Source organism: Anomalospiza imberbis, chromosome 3 (genome assembly GCF_031753505.1).
Source record: "Anomalospiza imberbis isolate Cuckoo-Finch-1a 21T00152 chromosome 3, ASM3175350v1, whole genome shotgun sequence".
Classification (NCBI taxonomy): domain Eukaryota; kingdom Metazoa; phylum Chordata; class Aves; order Passeriformes; family Viduidae; genus Anomalospiza; species Anomalospiza imberbis.
Genome location: NC_089683.1, coordinates 76,477,204 through 76,501,362, shown reverse-complemented (window position 1 = coordinate 76,501,362; position 24,159 = coordinate 76,477,204). Strand labels below are relative to the sequence as shown.

Sequence of the window (24,159 nt, the reverse complement as noted above, 5' to 3'; positions counted from 1 at the left end):
TTAAATTATCTGAGTGTTTTTGTTTAAAAAATAAAAATAATTTAAAATATGCACCAGTCTCAAATCTGAAAAACTTTGCCACATTTCTCTTTTCAGGCCACCTGTGAGTAAATTAAATCAATGTAGATCAATAGTAGTGCATAGAAATACATAAATTATAACCCTTTAAGATTGACTGTTACCAGCAGATGTGCTAGTGCTTAAGTTGTTGTTCATCTGGTGTGCCAACAGGCTTCAAATAACACTTAATTAAATGTGCTAGCACCACTTCAGAAAACAAACAAAACCACCACAAACAAACAAAAAACCAAACCAAAACAGAAAAAACACCTATTTTCTTTAACTTAAGCAAGGTGGTGGTGAACTTCTAACACAAAGGAAGTATGTTATTTGGTGAAGATTTATATGGAAATAAAATTCAAACCTATGCTATTCCTGTTAGGGTAGGACAGGACCAATTCATGTTCCAAGGTCATCTTCAACATCACTGATCCTGGAAATGGGAATTGTGTATTTTAAGACATATAAAAACTCGACTCATACAGCAGCTCTGCATAACTGAGTGTCTGTGGACTCTATAGATGCACTAAATTTTGTACTCTGTATTTGATTGTGATAGTATTTTCCTTGTATTTCCTGCATGCATCTCAGTCTCATGCAGTCTGGATAGCATAAATGAAGAAATGTGGTCTAAATGGAGCTTTCGTGCTGTGTAACCTGTTTGAGAAATCTACCTCACTGTTTTACAATGGCTTTTTTATTTTGCATGTTCATACTTAATCACACTGGAAAATGGAAAGCTGTTTGCATTTGAATGGTGTGCTTTGGCACTGTGTGATCAGCGCATGTACTAATGGTTTCCTTTTATTTTTCTTCTTTCCTACTTTTTCCCTTTTTTCCCATTCTTTCCACGTTTTGTACTGCTATCTCCATACTTCCCTCTGAATTTCTTTGCTTACTGTAGCAGCCCTTGCCTTTTCTCTTGCAGCAACAGCCCAGGCTCCAAGGATTATTACTGGGCCTGCGCCTGTTCTCCCACCAGCTGCCCTGCGTACTCCTACGCCAGCTGGCCCTACCATAATGCCTTTGATCAGACAAATACAAACCGCTGTCATGCCAAACGGAACTCCTCATCCCACCGCTGCAATAGTTCCTCCCGGACCTGAGGCCGGTTTAATTTACACACCATACGAATACCCCTACACGCTGGCACCAGCTACATCAATCCTTGAGTACCCTATTGAACCTAGTGGTGTATTAGGTAAGACCTTTGTACGTGGATGACTGGAGAATGTGTTGCTTGTGCTTCTGTCATGTTTGCAAGGTAGAGGTTCATGGAGCTCAAAGAAAAAAATCTGAAGCAACAAACTTATTTCAGGTATATCAAAACCACCTTGGAGAGCTGCTCAAATGGTGCAGCTCTTAAACCTGTTAAATGTATTCAGCATTCCTGAATATGTGTGCTTAGTTTATATTAATGAAGACTTTATTTTTGGTAAATTCATGTTCTTGTGATACGAGATGGTAGATACATTGGCAAGGGAGAAAAAAGCTATATACAAGTTGAGGTCTATTACATGTTACCTGGACTCCCATGAATAAGAGATCAGTTTGTATTCTCTTTAACATAAATTAGCATTCAGCAATTTTTGGAAGAGAGGGCTTCTTATTTTGATATATCGTATTAGTAGGAAAACTGGAGGGAGTGGAAAAGTCTTTGTTCAGTTGGAGTTTTTGTTTATTTAGTACACAACTGATAAATCTCTCAGTGTCAGAAAGCACTAAATTATATTGTGAGCTGAAAATTATTTCAGTGAATGAATATAAAGCAAACCAAGTTCTCACCAAAGAACGATAAAATTAGCAACTTTACTGATGGCTTCTTTTATATACGTTGCATTGAAATGTCCATCTTTCCTAATATTTCAGACCACTGACTTGGTGTGTGATGGCAAGAATGATAAAGCAGTCGTAACAATTCAGTTAACTGGCCAATATGGAACAAGCAGTTCCAATAGTTTCTTCCTTCCCTACCCTCTCCAGAATCTAAATAATCGTTTCTCTTCAGTTTGCTCTGAATTGCATATGACCTTGGTGCTGCATAATGTTGATTTTATAGGACTTTGATCTTAGTTTGTTCAGTGGCAGTTATTGATTTACACGAATTCTAAACATCTCTAATGAACACTGGACAATAAGGTTCAAAGTCAATATTTTGTTGAAAGTATTGCAAAAAATCAGTGTTTCATGTGACAGATACTTGGTGAGTTATCTGTATGTGTGCATGTTTACACATTATGTACAGTAAAAAAGAAAATGTATTTCAGACTTTGGTCTTGCAGGATTAGTGAACCAATAACAAAAATTCTAGCAGGACAAAAGTATGCAGTACGTCTGTCAGCTTATGGTTGTTGTCAGTTAACCCATTGCCAAAATTCTGCGAGCATATGATAACATTATCATTTTTTAATTTCCCACAAACATGTAAATATTTTTCCTAGCTCCTCTACCTCCAGTCTGTGAGCCCAGTTGTGGTACATCCTGGGATAAAGTCACAGTTAGAGAGTTCATCAATCTAGCTGTTGGTGGCTAGTGGCAAATTCCTTTTCTGAATTCAGTTAATAGCAAGTGAAAACTTACAGCATTCCAGAGTAAAGTTTATTACAATGCAGAGAACCTGGATTTCCCGCAGGATTTTATATAAAGAGATCTGAGGGAAAAATTAAAATTATTTCTAAAATGGCATCTGAAACCATTGTATACTCTCGGGCTTAATTCTGTGAGGTGTATTGCCCAAAACAGACCTCATTAAAAAAAATGTTATATAAAAAAGGAAAGGGAGCAGGGAAAAAAACCCCACACTCCCACTTTAGCTGCCTAGAATCGATAACTCTTAATACATCTGCTCTGTTATCTGAGCAATTGTATAGAGTTAATTGCATTAAATTTGGATTTCATTGAGTTTTATTTTGTTATATGCTCATTCTCATTAATAGTATTTTGTCCATTTTTGTGGTGGACTTCTAAGATGTTTTAAAATAATTCTGGTAAAAATGGCAGAGAAATGCATCCCTGTCTATTTTTAGGGATGTTGGTGTTGAGATCAAATTTTAGTTGGTGACTAACTTTCAATTCCCTTCCTTTTATCTTCAGGTATGGCTTTCCCAACGAAAGGCTAAGAATTCAAGAACGGTCTTAACTGATCCTTCATCAGATCTGAATTTTAACAAATGCTTAGTTTTCAGCAGCCTTGAAAAAAGCTTGGCCTAGCAGTCAGTGACTTACTTGCACTTTTTTGCACATAGATTTAAAATAAAATAGTGCTATTAATTTGGATTAGGTCCTATTATTACAGAGTAGCTGTAATTTATGAGTGTATAGTAGTATACTGACTGCTACGTGTTCTATTTAGTGTTTGCTTTACTAATCACCTAATTCATTGCAGTTCATACTTATTGACTTAAAGTTTAAAATCACAATCTGTAGGCTTGAAGAATTGCTTTAAAACTTTTTTTTGTGGTAGAACTGGAAGTGATCTTAAGGTTAGCAAATAATTGTCAGTATTAAAGATGGCATTATTTAAAATAGTCCTGCTGCAAGAAAGGCACTTCAGTGAATATGTGACTAGTAAAGCTTAAATGTGCTTGGGTCTAATAGATTTCATGAAATACTGTAATTTTGGGATTGTAAATGAATGGATTAAACAGGTTAAGGCCAGGATGTTTAAAATAAATGCAATATTAATCTGCACAGATAAACTTCTTTTTAAGATTAAGATTTGAAACTACTGTGCCTTAACTTGTTGCTTTTCTTAAAATGAACTTTTGTAGTTAATGATCATTTAAATCCATTTTGATAAACCTGCTGTTAATGTTTTCTGTGAATGTTTTCTAACTTTGTCTTGGTAATTGCAATTTAACTAGGTGCGGTGGCTACTAAAGTTCGAAGGCACGATATGCGTGTCCATCCTTACCAAAGGATTGTGACCGCAGACCGAGGTTAGTTTAGTTCTGCAGTTCTTGTTTGTAAGAAGTGCTTTGAGTGTACATGAGATTTGCAACACCACAGCTGGTTAACCAAATACCCGGTCTTGACCCATTCATGATTTTTCTCAAAAACCTGGTCAGTTAATATTTTAAAGCTTTGGGAATGCTTGCAGTTTAAAAAAAAAATTTCTAAACTTGGCTTTCCCAGCTCAGTTAAATATATATACTTGGATATATTTAACAGAAATTCTATAACTTATTCAGTTTTAAAAATGAAACATCTATCTGCATCAGGAAACGCTATGAAATCAGTGCTGCAATAATTAATTTGGTCATGCTCCCCTCTTCCCTTCCCCCCGGTTCATTCTTTTAATTGGCGTGGAAATATCAGATTGGTGTTGCAAAATAAAATGAATGGATGGTTGCTTAATGAGAAAGAAGTAAAGGAATAAATGCCTCCTGTCTGTGTTTGGAGAAATCTGAAGATTTAGATTCCTTTTATTCCAATAAACTTTTGAGCCACTGTACTGTATATTATGAGGAGGATGCATGTTCTCAGATACCTAACTGAATTCAGAAAGGTAAGGGCTGTGAAGATAACTTCAAAAGTTGTTTGAGTTTTAATCAGTGTGGGTAGGGGAAGGGAAGGTGTTTTGGTTGTTTTGGTTTTGGGTTTTTTTTCCAAAATCTATTTCTTGGTATTTGTCTTTTGCTGCTAAAATGTGTGACCTGAAGGAGAAACAACTTTTGAAGACCTGTTGGTGAGATGACGTCCAATATTTGGGCATCTCTCTTTAACCCTTGAATGGAAAGTAAATCTTCATTTTTCTCCTGTTCCTCAAGTGTCATGCCTTTGGACCCCTGAATGAAGTGTTTAAGCTTATTGAGAAAACTGATATTTTCGGTTTATTGACATTGGCTAGGAAGCAGTGGGGGGGATGAATTCTTATCCTATCCCTGCTGCTGACTCACTGTGGTTTTCAGCAAGTCATTTAATCTCTCTGTGTATGGTTTCCCATTGGTCAAATAAGGATAATAATACTTCCCTACCTCACAGGGGTGTTGTGGGGGTTCTTGTTTTGTACAGGGCTTTGAGGATGCAAAGCATTATGTGCCAAGTATTATTATTCTGCTCTCATCCAAATCAGTGTTGTGTGCAGGTTTCCATGATACTGTAATATTCAAAAGCCAAATTCCACTGACAGGTCTGACCTCTCCTAACATTGACCACTTCTCACAACCTTCCGTAAATTAACTACAAAAGAGAATACAGATTCTGGTCAATACAGTAAAAGGGGCTCTCCTGGATATTTGGTATATTTATGTAACATTTTTATCTTTGATATGATCTTAGGCTTTACAGAAAGCTGATACAGGACACTACTTTAGTTTTCTGTAAGATTTTTCTGTATCACTGCCCACTATTTGCAGCCCATTGTCTTGTTCCCATTTCTTGAGAACTCTTCAATGGGGCAACTGTATATAATCAGTTAAAGGTCATAGCCCATATTTACAAAAAAAAAAAAGAGGAGTAAAAAAGGAAATAGGTTGAAATCTTTTTTTTTTTTCTATTTCAGTCAAAAGAAATTAGTGGTAAGGATTTGGTTGTCTTTGAAAATTTGGCCTGATGTTGCAAAAACCAGTTTTTTGCTACTGGTCCTTTATGATCTGCAGTGATAGTTTCAAGTGACAGATATGGCAACCTATTGTGTCATTAGATACTTACCTGAGACAGCTAGTAAATACACAGATAAAGTGGGGATAAGGGTGTTTTCATGGAGAAAATACCATTTTGTAGTTTATCATTATAATATTTTCTCAATATAGATTTTAAATATATTTGGAAAGGCCTAGATGTTTCATCTGGGTCACTTAAAAGTAATATAAATTAATTATTGGCATAATTTCACCTTCTTTTAAAATACAGACATTTTCTGATAAACCAGCATTCATCTCAGGCAATATTGGAAACCCACTGTCTTAAGTAGATAAATAAATACATATCTTTTTCCTGTGGAATAAATCATGCATACCTCTCTCTTAGGAAAACCATGCTGATATTTCAGGAAATCATTATTTTACAGTTTTATATAAATAATCCCAGTTAATTTTACAACTGAACTTCATTGTAATTTGAATTTTAAATCCTAGGTTATCACTGCACATATCTAAAAGTCTCACACAAAAGGTTTTGGTGGCAATTTTGTTCAGCAATATTTTTTTTTAAATGTACTAAAATTATATTGCTGAATTAAAATATTATCAGTATTTTCTATATTCACCTATTTGGTTATTCTGTCAATAGGATATTTCTATAGCTATGGCCACAAAAAGCAATGTCAGCAAACCGAAATACTTTTTTTTTCAATGTGGAAATATTTTTTTACGTAGTTAAGTGTCACTAAATCTATGCATTCATCGGGTCTAAAGTTGGTGGGTTTTTTTGGGTTTTTTTTAAATTCTAAATTGACTCTCAGATGATTTTGTAGTACTACTGCATTCACTTTTTAAGTAGTTTTTTATTCTTTGCATAATTTTGGTTTTTGTTGGGGTTTGGGTTGTTTTTCCAGAGATAAGCACTGCATTTAAAGCAAGAATCCCCAATTGTAAATGTTTTACAACTAAGCGTGTAGAATTGGTGAAGGGTTGGAAAATATAGCTCATTTTAACTCAGAATAAACCCACAGTTTATAAATAATACAAAATTGAATTTGATTCATATAACAGAGAGACTGACTGATTTAATTGTAATAAACTGTAAATGGTGTTGCACAATTGACAAACCTGTGTGTACTGTAGAAGGCCAGAGACTTGGCAGAGGATGTATCACAGGTGTCCTGGTATTTTTTAAAGGTAGCTTGCTTTGATTTTAAACTCCACAAGAAATATTAATGCTGAGAATTTTCTCAAATGTTTTATCCAAACCAATTTTCACATAATTTATATATAAATTTTAATACCTTTTAATCAAAATTGTAATGAGTATCAAAATGCTTTAAGAGTCTGTTTCTAGTATACCTGTAAAGTGGTAAGATTGTGCCACATAAAATATTTATTTTTATTTTTTCTTCTTTTTGAAACAGCTGTTATAATTTTAACAAATCCCACTTAGCGTGATTCTGAAAAAAAATTCAGGGATCGTTTGGTCTCATTTATGTTACAGTAGTACTTTTTTGTAGTGTTATGAACCGTATCCTAAATGATAGGCCACTTTTATTATGTGAAAGTAAATGAACCCACAAGAAAGATTGTTAAATCAATGGTATCTGTGAATATTACACCTACTGGACTTCATTTTATGTAATGGCACAAATCTGACTTTGCACTGAATATCTTTCTCACTTTCATCTCCTCTGCCTTAGTCAAAATGGCAACAGTACAGAAACTTTTATCAACCTCAGAATTTATTAGCTCTAATTAAGCTGTTGAATGAGTCTTAAAAAAAAAAATATATACTACTGTTAAGTGGACCAAGTTTGGTGAAGGAGAATGCGAGAGAATGATTAAAGAAGGAATAGCTCAAGAACATTGGGAATGATAACTTTCCACTTGAGAACTTTTTTATGTTTTACTGTAATTTGTTTGTGGTTTTGGGTTTTTTTTGTTTGTTTTGTTGTTTTTTTTTCTTTTTTCCTTTTTTTGCAAAAGAAAATAGTATTTACAGGTGGCTTCTTTTAAAATATAAAAATATAAAGCAGGAATGTATATGAAATGTCAGATTTTATTGTATTTGCAGAGTATTAGCTTTGAAAATGAATAAAGAGAGCTGTTTGTAGTTTTAAAATGCCTTATTAGTATCAATTAGATATTTTCTCTATTTTTTCATGTACTTAGAGCTTTTTAAGTATAGACTTTAAAATGGCAGGACTTCTACAGTGTTTACATGCAAGTGCATTTTATAAGTGTCCTATATGTGTAAAATAGTATTTTGAACAGGAAAATGCTAGCTATAGTAGCAGGCTGAGCGTTTTCCTGGTTTCCACGATGATGCCTACGTTGCTAGACTACAGTTTATAGTACTGCTTTGTATCATGAGGCCAAGAAATTCCATGTTGTTTGTAAATAGAATAAATGAAAGGCAATAAAAAATTTATTGAACAAAAACCCTTTGTTTGGCCCATAGTTTGTTGAACCAAATTGTTTCTCTAAGTCCAGAATTTCTTAGATTACTCCATTCTTTTAATAACCAGTTATTAATAATCACATCCATCATTAATAGTTGCTTTAATGCTTGCACCTGGGGAGGTACTAATGCTTAATAGCAGTCAGATACTGATGCTGTGCACTGACTGTTGTTCCAGAAATCTTCTACCCAGTTCAGAAACTGTTCATCGTTTTTTGTTTTCCAATTTCCTTCATCGACTGCTACTAACCATTAGTCGTTAGTCATATTTTATCTCTATTTCTCCTGTTAACCGGTTTTGTGGGAGTGGGCTTCTCCTTCACGTGTCCAAATCATGATGGAGGGCTGTCATGATTTTATTGCATTCTGTAGATGGTGTCGATCAGTATGTCAGAATTAAACATGCTTGTTTTTTTTATTAGTTGTGATTAGTTTTCATGTTGTCATTAAGCCGTCACTAGCTGGAACTAATCTCTTCTCTATCTTTTCTTTCTTTTTTTTTGTTTTTGTTGTTTTGTTTTTGTTTTTTTTTTTTGGTTTTTTTTTTTTTTTTTTTTTTTTTGTTTCTAACCACCCAGCCGCCACCGGCAACTAACCTATGACCTTCTGACCTCTGAACTCTTCACCCAATGATGACCTGACCATGCCTGCCTGCTGATCAGTTAACTGGTAAACGCCTTTGCTTGCCTGTCTTCAGTGCAGCGAGCTGGGGCACTTGTCCGTTCGTCTTACCATCTAACAAAACAGACAAAGAAATTGTTGTCCTCCAACTCCGCTTTTTGTTGTTCTCCTGTTTGGGTGAAAGTGGTTCTAGAACCTGCACTGAATAGTAGTAAAGCAATAAGGTCCAACTCATCCCTCCGCACTGATCATCCTCTAGTGTCCCGCCCCAAGCGAACGGTAAGGAGGCCTCGCACGAGATGGAGACAGATGTCCCTTAACTACCCGATGACAGAGGCAGTTACTGTGAGAGACTTCTAGGAATATTTTTCTTCTCAGAAAAAAAAAAAAAAAAAAAAAAAAAAAGTCAAAGCTCTCTCTGAATGTACTGTGTGATGATGCATCATGCATGAACCTTTGGTCAGGGATGTCATTGGGGAAGGGATTCCAAAAAGTATTCAAAATTTGATATTCTGTTTAGTCACTACCAGTGCCCTCAAAGGGCAGATGTTGCAGCCTTTTTTCTATTGCCTGCCAAATTGGACGTTTTAAAGGAAAGTGTGCCATGAAATGCAGATTACGATGACTTTTCAGAACTACATTAATGCAGAGAACAAAACAGCAACACTATTAAAGCAAAATAAAGTTTAAATTGTTTTAACCATATTTTAATCTCCTTGGAAGATTACATGAGAACAAGGTACATGCATTATGTGTCACATTACTGGGCAAACTGTTCAAATATTTTTTTTAAACCTCCCTGTATAGAAAAAATTTCATTAAGGATGTAAAAGCCATGCTTGCCTATTTGCTGTATACATGTAATGAAATGTAGATAAAGTGTAGTGCATTGAAACAAAATGAACAAAAAAGTAGATACTTTTACTATACAAGGGTGCTGGTGCAGAAAAAAAATATATTTTTGGAAATGTAGCATTTTATACTTTCAAGTGTTATAAAAAAAGAAAAAAAGAACAAAGAAACCCTTTATTTCATTAAATGATTTTTTCTGGTGGTTGTCAAGAAACAAAAGACCAAAAGAGCCTTTTAGTCTTTCTTTTTTATTTTTTAAGTATTGGAATAAGTCTAAAGAAAAGGAAGTGCCTTATTTTCTTCATGGTCATTTAATCAAATGTCTTGTATAATCAGCTTCTCCCTCAGACAAGTTACTGCATGCCACTCAGTCGCCCAGTATGTGAAAGAAGCTGTGAGGGAAGACAAATGATGAGTTGACCGTATTAATTACCTGATTTTTGCCATACTAGTGTGATGTGAGTTTGCCAAAATCTCATTAAGTGAAATATTTGCTAAGTTTTCATCAAACCAGCCCATTATTATTTCAGCCACTCCACTTTTTAAGTCATAGCAAATGCCATATTTGTGCAACGTAAACCAAAGGGTTCTGTGATACACACTGTCTCATGCTAAAGGAGATTATTAGCTGACAAATGTTTGTAGAGCTGGAAGTTACGTCATTGTTGTTCAGGGATGGAGAGGAGTTTTCTCGATTCGGGTTGAAATAAATATTACATCAACTGTAGTAGGCTTCAGCATCACCCAGAAAATGGATGTTCTGCAGATAATGAAACTGAAGGTGCTTAGCGAGTTTTCAGTCAGTGAACCGAGCACATCCCCAGTTTCCAGGAACAGCTCCTGCAGTGGCAAACAGCATGGAAGATACTTACCTTTCAGCTCATCTTTGACTATTGTTAGATCTGGCCCACTGGCTTTTCTTGAAAAGATAAGCAGGAGAGGAACTTCAGCCATTTGAAGTCCAGCTATACCTTATTTTTAACCCTTGTTTCCATATGAGGTTCAAATAGCTGGGCAATTGCAAGAGCTGAAGCTGTTGAACGCACAGTATTTAATTCTGATAACATTGGGTGTTACATTGTGGGGCTCAGTACTAAACTTGGCAAATATCAGGTGATAATTTTACTCCCCTCTTGTCAACTTATTCTCCTCCTGCAAATCTTCACAGCTTCCAAATGAAAGGTCAATAGTAAGCTAAGAGGGCTTACATTTTTAAGCACCTGCATGGTGACCTCATCTAACATCTTGTCTCACCTGGAAATAATTATCAGTTTATTTACTATGCAATAGACATTCATCTTTTCGTATTCAGCTAGATTTTTGTTTATTGTGCCACCAGCTTTGTCTTCCTGTTACACATACAGTTGTGTTGATTTTATTTACAGTATATGCTGTGCCATTTTGATTTTATTTTGGTTGGTTGGTTGAATAAACTTGCGACACTCGAACATTTGAAGAGAGATTTGCTAAAACAATACCAGTATTTGATCCAGTTTCATCTCAACTATGATAAAACCTGGACATTTTAGACATTTATCAAAGGTCTTTTACGGGGGTGGGGGAGGGGAAGCGTTTTGAATAGATGTGTGACATGTGAAAGTAATGTTTGCTCTGAACAAACTTCTGAAAACCTAGTTGACAAAATTTTGGATCAGCTTAAAAAAAAGCATGACTTTTGAAATCTCTGAATGCCTTGGTTCTCAGTATTATCATTCTTTAATGACTTTTTCTTTATTAAAATAAGTAGTTTTAAGACTTCTTTCTGACAGTATTATGTAATTTTTTTAGAGTGGGTAGATGGGAGTGTCGCTTGTATGTAACCGTACAGATGACATGTATTTGTCTATTCTTTATTATCTTAGTAGTTTCATGCTATGTATGTACCATAACCAACCTATTGCCTATGAGAAACATGTAAGATAATGTATTTACAGCCATTGTTACAAGTTTATAATGTATTTTTCTATCTTGTTTTATATGTATGTTATATAACATTCAAAAGAATTTTTTTCCTGATTGAGAAAAAAGGATACAAAATGCAAAACCCACAATTTTGATAACTGAAAAAATGCCAATTGTTTTGCAGTACTTTATTATATTGGGAGTGTTGTCTTTCTCGGGCTTTTAGTTAGCTACTGGATGAATACATTAGACATATTTGGGTTTTAGTTGGGTTTTTACATAGCTTGCATTTTAATTCTTTGGTTCTTTGCTGTTTCTATTAACCCATAGCATTATTTTAATAAATGTTATAATACCAACCTACTAACTCTGGATTATGTCTGTTTATTAACCATTACATGTTTAATTAAAATAAACAAATAAAGACAGAAGAATGTAAAGTCAAGTTACTGGACTAACCCTGAAGAACGTGACCACAGATAACACAACGTGACTTGTTTTTATGTTGTTTGTCAGCTGACATTCTGCACACTACTATTAAGTTGGCTTTGGTCATTCTGGCCTTTTACCTTGGGGAATAGGTGCCAGTAGAAATGGGAACAAAGTAGCATTTTTTGAGGCATTCTTCTTGTAGAGTCTTGCCACTTGCCTTTCAGCATCTGCATTACTAATTCCACACTTTCTTTTTCTTTCTCTAAAATAATTATTGTTGGCTCACAGCAAAAGAGGAAAAGATGCCAGCGCATTGGTAAATCATGACGGTGTACAGAAACCAGTTTGATTCTTTGTTGAACCATTCAGAGGTTGCAGTTAATCGCACAGTAATTTGTGATTTGTTGGTTTTGGCACCTGATTCACTGTTGCATCATGTGATGTTTCTAAGCACAAAATATTTCTGGATAGAATTCCTGTACATCGAAACACAAAACCTGGGGGTTTCCTTTGGCAAAAGTGCCTTATTTATACCACGCTGTTTCAAGTAACTTTATTTTTGGTACTTCTGCTATAGTCCATATCAGTATTGCCTAGCTCAGGGGAGTACAACTTCTGTAAGCCAAAGGTCAAACTGTATCTTTTCCTAGTGACTGCAGAAAGTACAAAAATACACCTTTCACTAAATTACCAAGCAACATCCATTTCAAATTCCAGAGCTGCCTTTATGTGATCTTGATCCCTGTGGATGACTGGAGCAACATGAATGCAGGGAATTGAAATGGTGAAAATGCTGTTTTGAATGTACATCTATGCAAATATTTTTACAGATGCACTTCCCTTTTCTTAGAACTACACTCTCTGAGGCTCCTTTACATTTCCCAGGGAGTTCTAGATTTGTAACCTTGAGTGGGCAGTAATTACCACTAACGTTTATGGAGATTCTCAATGTAGATAACTTTTCAGATGTCAACAGTTTTCTTCCTGAAGTCCATTTTTTTCCTGTAGATAGTAAAAATTCAGATGAGGAATCTGAATCTGTTCAAATTCCTCCTTTAATTTATGATGTTTCAAACTATTTATCTTGAAATACATGCAATATAAAACTTTATAAATAGAGTTCTCATAGTATTGCTAGTAATTAAAATTCTATGCATCTTTATTTTATTGAGAAAAATAGTCTAGCTTTGGTGATGTTTGTTAGTTTCCTAATGGCATGTAGTTATTTAAAAAAAATAGGTAGAGATAAAATAGTAATTCATTTTGAATAGTTTCACTTGTGCAGAATTTTCTTTTTTAATTTAACAGATCATGTTGCTATCCTAAAACTCAGCCACAGGCAGATTATAAGAATATTAGATATTTACAACAGATAATATCAGGACCTTTTGACTGGATAATGGAACAAGTGTCATTACAGAGCAAATAATTTATATTCCTAAAGAATTTTACCAGAGGCACACATGTAGCTCAGTGAAGTACTCTGTCCAGTGTAGGTGAAACTATTCAGAAGGAACAAAACTTTAATGTTTATATTGAAGAATACTTGTATTTCCAGAACTACTGCTTGTCTGTAATATTTTTATTATTTTGTGTTTTTATCAATAGATGTTAACTACTGTTATACTTTGTCCACAGTGCATTTTCATCTCATTCTTCACTATATGCAGTTGTCGAAGTTGCTGTAAATTTTGTAGTACTTTAAAGCTGAAGGACAGAAAAAAATGGGAAACTCTAAAATCAAAATAATATATTCATTATTGTTGACCACCAAAGGCATTTCTCAATTTACCTTAGTGCCTGTCTGAAAATTTAACTATTATATACTTTGCCTGCTTACAGGAAAGATACGAACTGTTTTTAGAACCAAATTTGAGGATGACTTCAATATTGCTAAATCACTGAAGTTAGCTTCTTTTTCTTTCATATTATTCTGAGGTAAAATTGTCTTAACGTTTGAAAGATCATACATTCAAGACAATTAGATAATTGCTCTTTGATCCAATAAAGTGTAATTTATCTTAGGGTAAATATTTTTTTTGTAGGTGAGAATATAAACAAAAATACCATTAGCCTTTCAAAGTAAAATCTGAGCAATGCTGTTCACATCTTAAGTGTTGTTCCAAAGTGCAACAAATTTGGTTTCTCCAAGAGTATTTTTGTGCATATTATAAAGTGCCTTCAAAAACATGCTTCAGATATTTTTAATCAGCATATGTTCAGTGTACTAATACTGATCTTTTATTTGAACATACCTTTTAAATGTGTTAACAAATCTACATGTAGCAAAAGGTTTATTGCCAGACTGTACTCTATGAGGGGGACCACTAAAGTTTTCTGCCCTGAAAATGCAGGGAGACATTGAAGTGTGTTACCATCCATTAAGAAATTTGCTTGAGAGAAACATGAGTATATGAAACTGACTTTGTGTCTGGATAAAAATGCTAGTTATCAGAGATAGCACATTGTACAGAATGGAATCTGAGTAACACATTCCTAGGGCTTGAAGTACATAATTGTTCCCGGAATTTCTGTTTTGTTTTAATATGTTTGATACATTGGAATACTGTCCAAATAACACATGACCCATAACATTAACACATGGTAATCAATGTTGAATCAAACTGGTTAACGAAAGTACAGTGCTCTTCCTTCTCCGTGCCTGCGCACTAATTGCAGGTGGTGCATAGGGGCTGGGGCTTAGGCACAGCAGGCTGCAGTCCTAATTTCTTGGTGCCTGCAGTTCGGGTGTCCGTCTTTGACAGCAGACTAACTGGGAGGAGCCTGCCTTCCAAGGCAAAGATTAACTGAGATCTGAAACTCTTAGCAGAATTAATTGAAAATACAGCAACAATAAAGCAACATATATACATATATGTTTTGACTTGTATTATGGCAGTTTGTGTGAAACATTTAAGGTTTTGTTTGTGCAAAATAATGTATTCTGAGGGGAAAAGCAAACATGGACATTGCCAAAACACATGTAAATAAACACCATTTATGACTGTACATTATGTGCAATAAAGTAACTGGGAAAAGTGCATGTACTTTATCCTCAAAAGAAAACTGACAGCTCTCAAAGCTGTAGCTATAGTTATATTTTCTGAAAAGTTAAATTTTATTCTGTATCTAAACCACAGAATAAAGAATGTACATTTTTCACACTTAAATCTTCATTAATGCTTCTAGCAGTGTTATGAAAGATGTTAATTATTGAAGAGGCTTAAAATTTCATGGTCGTCCGATTATCAGGGTATATTTTGCTTAACAGTTTCTTATTGCATATGCTGTTGTTTGTAACTGTAAATTAAGGAAGCATGCATTATATATCATAAACATGCAATACAATTTTTGCATATGGGTTTGTGGAGGCATCAGTTCTATAAATTTAGCAAAGATAACCACATGATTTTGGGGCTATTGTAGTTTTGTACCATAACTGTTAAAATTGTTATGTTCAGAGCAAATAAGAAAAAGAAGTCCTATTTTACCGTAACTTTAACACACTGGTTTGGGGCATAGTTTCTGATGACTGTAAAAAATGAAGATCTCTGCCACCCCACCTAGTGTGAACCTAGCGAGAAACACACTTTGCGGAAGAACTAGATTATGGTGTTTGTATTTGCCCCTTAATATTTATGTGATGATGCTTAGTTTCAGTTAAGGAAAATTTCTTTACCAAGGTATTCTTTGCTAAAAAATCCTTCTATTTTACACTGCTTAAATGAAAAAATGTTTGCTTCAGAAGTAAGTGAAGTAGATACGGTTAAGCGTGGCATCTTTAGAAGTCTGGTAGAGTAGGGGAGAGGAAGCTTAAAACCAGTGTTCAGGTACACTTCTGCACCCATCAGAGATGAAAAATTTGGCATAATCAGTTTTTGAAGACACCTTCCATGATGAATTTCACCAAAGTAGTGGCATATAGTTGTATCTGAGCTAGCAGTCTTAGAATGTCACGGAATGTAGGGATGCTGTTTGGCATGTGCTACTCAAGCAGGTAAAGCAGCCTTTGTCATCTTTGCTGTTACTCTGAGTGCCTGCTGCCTGTACCCTGTAGTCCTGGCCTGGAGTGTGGGCACAGCCTTACCTACTGTGCTGTCTCTGGCTGCACTGTGCAAACCCCCTCCTTCACCCATCCTGATTCCTAGAGAGCAGAATTGTGTTGACCTTTCTTACCTCTTGCACCAAGCCAGTAATACCTGTTTATGGTCACGTTCATGTCAGGAATTGCATTTATAGGTCTGCAAGTTAAAGCTAGATGTGGAGTTTAGAAATTTTTTGTCAACAGACTTTATCACCATTCTACCAGCACTGTCTGTGTGTTTTGGTATGTTTATGGGGGATGGCCTGACACTACTAGATGGCTCCTTGTTGTAGTTGCCATGAGGCAGTACAAACTTAACCATTATCAGTGTCAAAATAATGAGAGACATTGATAGAAAAGAGTGCAAAGTACAGTGTCAGAAATGACTCTTTCATGTTGGCATTCAGGTCCACCAACAAAAGTAAAAAGAGACTTAGTCCAACTGTTTTCCTGGTGACCCTGTGAAGTTCTCAAACAGTTAAAAGTAGGCAACTGACAGCCAGTTCCTGTTAAGTTGAAGTCTAAAAATTAACAATCACAAATAATCAGTAACTCCCAAGGAAAGTGTTTTTTTTTTTTTCACAAAGTAGCATAGCATATATTTGTCCTTAATTTCAATAAGGAAATTGTCCTTACTTAATTTCAATAAGTAAGGTTACTACTTTGAAGAGTAAACTGGATCCTCCAGAGGTGAGGATCGAGGAAAAAAAAAACCAAATAATGGCACACCTCAAGACTGCATCATTTCAGCAACTTACCAGTAAATTAAGGTGTTTTCTCTAAAGTTCATGTATTTTTAAGCATCTTATACAGATGTGGCTAAGCAGAAAATTTATTTTTGTTTGTGGGACCTTTTCAGAATGAATTCTGTAGATTTTCAGTTCACTGAGGGTGGCCTTTATTAAGCAGGTGGTTTATTAACTTCCTGAAAGTAGGAAGTTCCCAGGTCCTCCTGCCATAGGTCAGTAAGTGAGCAATCAAGTGTTCAGTGTTGATTCTGGTTTGCTTTCATACTCATGTGAAAATGAAGCCCTGTCTTTTGTATCTAGGTCTTAATATCATGACAGATATATCAATCTGTACCTCCTAGAGTAGTGTTTTAAAGGAATTTGTTTCTAATTGGAGTTACTTCAGTAAAAAGGCAGGTTGAGTAAGCAAGAGTGTTATGGGAGATGTGTTAATATATGATGAAGACACTGGGATCACTGTTTTAGAGTCTCACTGTGTTGTGTGTATTAGAAACCCACAATGAAATGTTAGTGTAATATTTATCTTGTTAGTTGTCAACACCTTTCCAATTATGCTTTCCAAACGAGGTAGTTTTCATGAGACTAAAACTACTTTGTGCAGTTCAGAGATAGAGAAATGACAAGGTAACCAGATCACTCTTATGTATGTGCATTTTCATAGAGCACAGCCTCTTTAAGGTCTTGACCTCGGGTAAAACTTTGTAAATTTGTGATGCAGGGGGCACAGTTTATTTGTTAGCCTATCTGCTAACCATTGAAAGTTCAAACATCGCTACCAGTTCAGAAATGTTACTGCACGTTAATTGCTGTGGCAAATTCCATGTCCTGTTTTTAACATGGGTGCAATCTGGAGACCTTCACATGCATACTACTCTAGTTAATCTCTGGATCATTTTCATGATCTTTCATGAAGAGTGGATCCAGCACTGCTGAGGGGGCCACAAGGCCATTACTTGCATGTCCTTATGTGACTTTTCCCATATAACCTTAGTGATGAGACAATTTTGATTCTTTCTCTGAAAGGCAACGAATGAAGCAGATCCCCAGCTTTGTTTCTGAGAGAAAATAGGAAATGTATACCAATGTGGACTGAAAGAAGATAAAGAATAACAATAATGTCAGAGCTTTGAACCCTGTCCTGAACAGATGACTGAAAATCACTCTGGACTTTATATGAGCCAAGAAGAGGAGACAACCCTAAACAAGAGCAGCACTGTCAAGCCCATACTGTGGTGACAAGACATTCATCAGAGACTGTAGGCTGGAATTTTAAGTGAAGAAAATTGAAATTATCTCAGTCCTTGAAGAACTGGTTTACCATATCTCCCTGTTATCTTAAGCAAGGTTGTTAATTTCTCTGTTGGAAATTTTTCCCTTCTTCAGCCTAATTTGAATTTCTTGTTCTTTTATTCTAAGGTTCTGCCCTGCCCCCTTCTGTGCTGTCTTGCATTTCATAGACAAATTCTCCCTTCATTAGGATGGTGAGGTGGCACAGGTCATTCTTGGTACAGAAAAACAACAAGCAAGACTTAAGGTCTAGATCAGGATGATCAAATGTGACATTATTTAGAAAGCCTGTTTTACCTACACATAACTCCAAGCAGATGGAAGATAATTATTTCGATACTGAGGGCACAAATCTAATGATTGTAATGCCTGGGTTTCAGATGCTTCTTTCATTGCTGAGATTTGTGCAGTTTTGGGCAAGACCCCTGCAGCCAAATCCACAAAATACCACTATCACCTCAAGTTATGTGTCAAGATAGGGAGAGTGGTCACCGAGATTTTCATCAAAAGAATATTTTTCACGGTTTCCCAGAAAATAATATACCACTGCCTTATCTCCTTTTGTCTGTTTCAAGCAACAACAGCACCCAGAAAGAAAACCCCTGGTACCCAGAGACAATATACCTGCCTGGGTGCAGAGGAGAAAGCACTGGTCGATAAATCCCCACCTTTCCACCTTGCCCACAGTAACCAGCTAGGGAGCTTGCCTGCTTGGGTCCATCTCTATGAGGCATGTTTCTCCGCATTTTCACATGCATAGCATGCATGACTGTAACTTTGCCTTTTGCATTCCCCAGCTACCCATGATGAAAGCTACTCTTTTACTCAAGTACCTTTGGTGCTCTTGTTCTGAATCTTTGTCCCTCAGTTTCCTGTCAGTGAAATGAGGTTAACAGGAGAACCCCAGTAGAGTGTAAGTTGGGGATGGCCACATTTAAGTTTGTAGTGCTTGAGCTGTACAATGCTGAGTGCACTCCAGTATCATCACAATGTCTAAGTGTCTCACAATCTTGAATGTAATTAAGAATAAAGCATGAAAGCAAAACAAAATACCTTTGACTTCTTACTTAGTCAAACCCATGATACAGTTTCCAAAATCTCGTAGGCCAGCTGAGTCCTAGTCTCAGACCAGATCACCTCAGAGAGTACCTACCAGTAATGCTGTTCCAAGGGACGGTCATCTCAACAAACAATGGGCACAAGTAACTCCTGGGAAGATTCTGGTTGGGCACAAGAGGAATTTTTTTTACAAGGTGGACAGCAGCCATTGGAATAATCTCCCCAGAGAAATGGTGGATTCTCCAGTTTTGGACACTAAGGTTCTGCTGGACAGCGTACTAGCCCATGTCTAGATCTTGCTTTTACCAAGAAAGGTAAATGGTCCTTGCCATCCTTTTCAACCTGGTATTCTATGATTGTGTTCATAAATCTGAGTCCCACAGGCTCACTGGGGATGGATGGAGCTGTGTTCCTGTTTTTCACAGCTGGCAAGTCCAAGGAGAGGCAAAGGGACAGCGATGCAGTTGCAGGAAACAGCGCTGCTTTGTCTCTTCACCAGTGAAATGTAGAAGTGGGGAGCACTGACAGCACTTGAGACCTGGGAGGACCGAGGAAAAAAAATGGGATTATATTGAAAACCTGATTGGCAGGAGTGAGATTTGCTCTGCAATCATGCAAGTTTCACATTGTTCAACTCTCAGCATAACATACAACTTTTGAAAGTGAAATGCCTTAAAATATTCACTTTGAAGCAAGAACAGTTTTTGCAGCTTCAGGCCTGTAGTTGTGCATGGTTACATTGGGGATGGAAATTTTTCAGTGAGCTTTCAATTTGCTTTGGAAGGAGAGAGATAAATGCCATTTGTGAGAGACAACTTTGGATTTCTCAAGAAAGAACTAGGGTTAGCAGGTAGATATAAAAAAAAATTACCTCATCAGCCACATCACTAACCTCAGCAAAATCCAGCATTAACCAGTTTATCGCTGGTCACGCTTAACCACAAGACAGCTAGCAACCACTTTTGGCCAACAGCAGTGTAGTGGAAGGTGGAGAATTTACCTCCTCAGGTGGAAAATTTAACTCCCCAGTCAAGACTCTTCCAAAATTTTACCTTGGTGAAGTAAACAACTGCATTTTGCAAGTTGTCATGTGCCTCACAATGATAATAATAAATTATATTTATGAAGTAGGACTTTCACTTGCTGTGGAAGGTTGTCTTCAGGCTTCCGTGTGTGCAGGAACCTTGAAATAAATGATATCTGCTCTGGCAAGCACCTGGTTTAAAACAAAGGTGAAGCCAATGAATGAAATAGTCAAAACACCTGACTCCTTTTAGGAAGGAGGGAAGCAGTAAATAACGTTGCCTTAGAGCAATTTATCCCTTGTCATGCCTTTCCCCTTGCAGTTTGCTGTCGCTAATCACTGTGAGCCAGACTGTGCACGTGGAAGAATCCTTCAGATGGAGTCAGTGGGGCTGCTCATGTGAGTAATTTGCAAAGCACTCAATCAGGGCAGTCAAGCCCTGTGGTATTAGACTCATTTTGGCTATAAATTCCCCAAGCAAGGACTTTTATTCTTGTCAGTAAAACAGTGGATGCAATTCTGGTGCAGTGCTTTTTTTATTTTTTTTTTTTTCCTCTCCACAACTTCTCATTTCTTCTCACCTTTTTCTTCAAACACACACACGGAGAGCACTAAGAGACTCGGAGAAGCAGCAGCTTTGACAAGCAATGCCTCCCTGCTAACATGCCTCCCTGTTCTGAGCAATTCCTTTGGGCAATTTAGCAATGTCACTCTGGCTCTCAGCATTTCTTTCAAGTCAGGAGCCTCACTGCTTATAGCAGCTTGGGAAAGGGAGAGCCCAGGTGCAAAGGCAGGAAAAAAGTTCCATCGGTGGCTGGCAGCAACAGGAGAGTCTGGTTGTGCCGGTGAGTCAGCCAAACAGCTTGCTCCACTTGCTTATTCCAGCCACATACAGGCAAGTGCAGGCAGGGAAAATTCCCAGCTTTGATTGTGAGGAAAGGGCCTGCTTATACCGCCACAATAAACTCTGTTTTCCCAGAATGAAATCTCACCAGGCATAATTGACAAAATCCTGGGACAAAATACTTCTGCTTAACCCCTGACACATCTTGTTCTTTTCACTGGGAGAAAAGCAGTAGTTTATGGTTTGGTGTTTTGTTTTTTTTTTTTTTTTTTTTTTTTTGTTTTTTTTTTTTTTTTTTGTTTGTTTTTTGGTTTTTTTTTTTTTGTTTTTTTTTTTTTTTTAATTCAATAACCAGCTTTGATGTGTCTAAAATGGGAATAATGGCAGAGAATACAGTATCTCCTGTCTGCACTGCTACCTATACACTTGCATATAAAGAGCACTTTTGTTTCATGGGTTGGAGTAGAGGATGAAGAGACATACTGACAGTTCAGCAGCTCTTTTTCTTTGTAGTGGATCTAATAGGCCTGCAGTATGAAACATGCTACTTATGCTTTGCTTTTAGGCTGAAACTCACTCTGTACAGAGGTCTAGCAGAGGGCAGAGGCCCCTCATAAATCCTGCTGAACCTTCAGAAAGGCTTTCCATGTTCCCCTATGGTAGGTGTAAGGATTCAGACAGTTTTGCATTCTTTTCGTAGGGAAAGGCATGTAAATAAAACCTTTATGACTCAGGTATGTCTTGAAATATGCAACCTGATGGCAGAGAGTTCTGCTTTATTGTGCAGATATTTGTTCTGAACCACATGGCTTGTAAGTCATGAAATATTAATGGCCATGCAAATGTTCTCTTCTGTATCACAAGCTTTTCTGTGTTCCTGACCCCTGGCTTCCTTTAATCATCTCCTGGGTGTGTGGTCTGTTACTATTCTGAGATATCTTGTGAACAGGGGCAAAGTAATTACTTGATCCTTGCCTGCTGCAAGAATCTTTTTGAAAAGAAAATTGATAACTTCAGAGACACTTCCTCCTTGCATTAAAATCAGCCCCACCTGCTTGCTTCACAAGATTTCTCCTTTGGTGGCCTGAATGCAGACCTGCAGTGTTCAGTGCTATTTTCATGACTATAAAAACAGCATTCTTGGATCTCCTAAGTTGTCACCTGCTTGTCCACAGATTAATTACAATTTTTGGTCAGATGTTTTCTCTCCTTCTCTCTCTCTTCCCTACTGATTTTTTCTGAAGGCATCCTTATAAATACGCTGTTTTATTGTGGCTTGTTACAGGAAGGCCCAATAATCTTTCAATGAGCAGCTGTAGTATCTGTTATTTATAGGGTTATCTTTGCAATCTCCCTAATAATTGGAGGCTGAATTAATGCCTGTAACATGTTTTTTTTTTTTTTTTTTTTAAGAACAAGAGCATGTATTTTTGGCAGAAATCTCCTTTTCTTTCTCCACCTGTTTTCTAACATCCCAAACACTAAGAATAAGGACATTACCAAGGTGGGGAAATCAGGAAATGCTCCTTAGCTCCCTGCCAAACATAGGAGAGGTTGGTGGTTTGGTGCCATGCAGGTCTGAAAACCAAAGGAGAAGGAGATGTACAGGCAATATGGCTGGGGCAAGAGAAGACTAACCATGAAAATGCATTTCCCATATGGGAGCTATTTTAGTAAACCAATGTGATGAAAGTACAGTCATGAGCAGGTATTTGTACAAATTAGTTCATAATGACTGCCAAGAGTATGGTGTAACACAAGGGCAATAATGACCACAGAGCTTAATACAAGGTTAATAAATGTTGACCTACAAGTTTCTGATTTCTGGAGCAATTTTGCCCAAGTTGCAGGAGTCAGCAATGCAGCACCAAAAACACTGCTTCTGAAATGGTGGGTTTATACAGATTAGGAGGTGGGGAAGACTAGCTACAGTCAAAACATTCATTATCAGAGCAGAGATAAAGGAGCTGGGATACCTCGGGTGCTTGTAATGTGCCACTTTGCAAAACCTGGGATGACACATAAGAACCTTTCTGGGGCTCTGCTGTTCAGTCCTCAGTGTGTGCTGTTTCTGAGGATCAGGTGCCAGCCTGGGAGGAATCCACACTCTGGGTTTTAAAAGGTGCAAATAAAACCCACTTCACCTTGATTTCATGCAGCAGCAGGTGCCTATGTGTCTTTGGGGACATAGATGTCTCTCGTCCACACTTTCCTTTGAGCTTTCTTTCCCCTGAAATGACCTTGGTGACTTCTGGGCCCTGTGAGAAAGGCAGACCTACAGCTTGGCTCACACAAGTGGCTGCTGTGAAGGAGTTATTTGGTGGCTTAAAGCATGGCAGCCTCCAACCTGGCGACCACCCACACGGTGACTGTTCCCAGTGCAGGGAGCAGCAGTTCCTGCACAGGGTGGTGGAAAGCTGATGTGCCACCAGCTGCTGAGTGATGTGGGAGTCATAGAGAAAGCAGATGGAGCAGAGAAGCCAGAGCATCCCTCCTGGTCCATCTGCAGCACCATGGTGTGTCCCCACCCCCACCAACCCCGGGTGATTTATAATTTATACAAGCCTAAATGATGGTAATGAGCCCTGCTGCAAGTCTGGCTACCCTGTAGTCTGCAAAGGTGACAATTGCTAACTCAGGTTTTGGAAGGAGGTGATTTCTGATCAGCTGAAAGGAGGAGTGAGTAATCCTCATCTACCTGGCTTTGTATCCGAGCTGTGAGTCATTCTAATGAGCAATACCAAAAGTGCTGACCTGCCCATCTCATGCTTCCTCACTTGAGACTCCAAGCTAACCTGCAGCCTAGGTGTGCCTCTGGGCTGCCTTTTGGGCAGAGAGGAACCTGGGACACTGGTTTTACTGCAGACTTTACCTGTGGAATAAATGCTGTTGTAGCATGTATGTGTGCCAAAACAGTCGGTGTAAGTAACTAGGAAGCTTTCAGTGGCTTTTTTGTATGTGGCATCCCTGCTAAAGCTGCAGAATTGTTTTTGATTTAAAGAACATTTTCTTACCTGTTGCCAGCAAGATTTCAGTTGCACATTACTGTCTTGTGCACACCAACGTGGCCAGCTATAGCTGGTTGAACCGGTGTGCAGTGACTGGGCAGAGGAGCACGTGGGATTATTGCTGGCTTAGTCCATGTCTCTGTGTTCCTGGGGACAGCATGAATTCACAAGGACTCTCCTGTCCTCCC

General features: G+C 37.2%; 1 protein-coding gene across 10 annotated transcripts in view; it reads left to right on the top strand.

The window, feature by feature from the left end:
* The window catches only part of QKI (QKI, KH domain containing RNA binding), a 150,767-nt gene extending 135,681 nt beyond the window's left edge, over window positions 1-15,086 (top strand). For 2 of the 10 annotated variants that reach the window (XM_068185227.1, XM_068185230.1), the window contains 3 exons: window positions 965-1,261; window positions 3,924-3,998; window positions 8,688-11,847. In XM_068185227.1, coding sequence (XP_068041328.1) covers window positions 965-1,261; window positions 3,924-3,998; window positions 8,688-8,704 — 389 coding nt within the window. In that variant the 3' untranslated portion in view covers window positions 8,705-11,847. Of the gene's footprint in view, window positions 1-964; window positions 1,273-3,153; window positions 8,091-8,687 lie in introns of those variants that run through there. The other 8 variants (XM_068185232.1, XM_068185234.1, XM_068185228.1 and 5 more) reach the window with 7 other exon arrangements.
* Window positions 15,087-24,159: the final 9,073 nt, after the last annotated feature.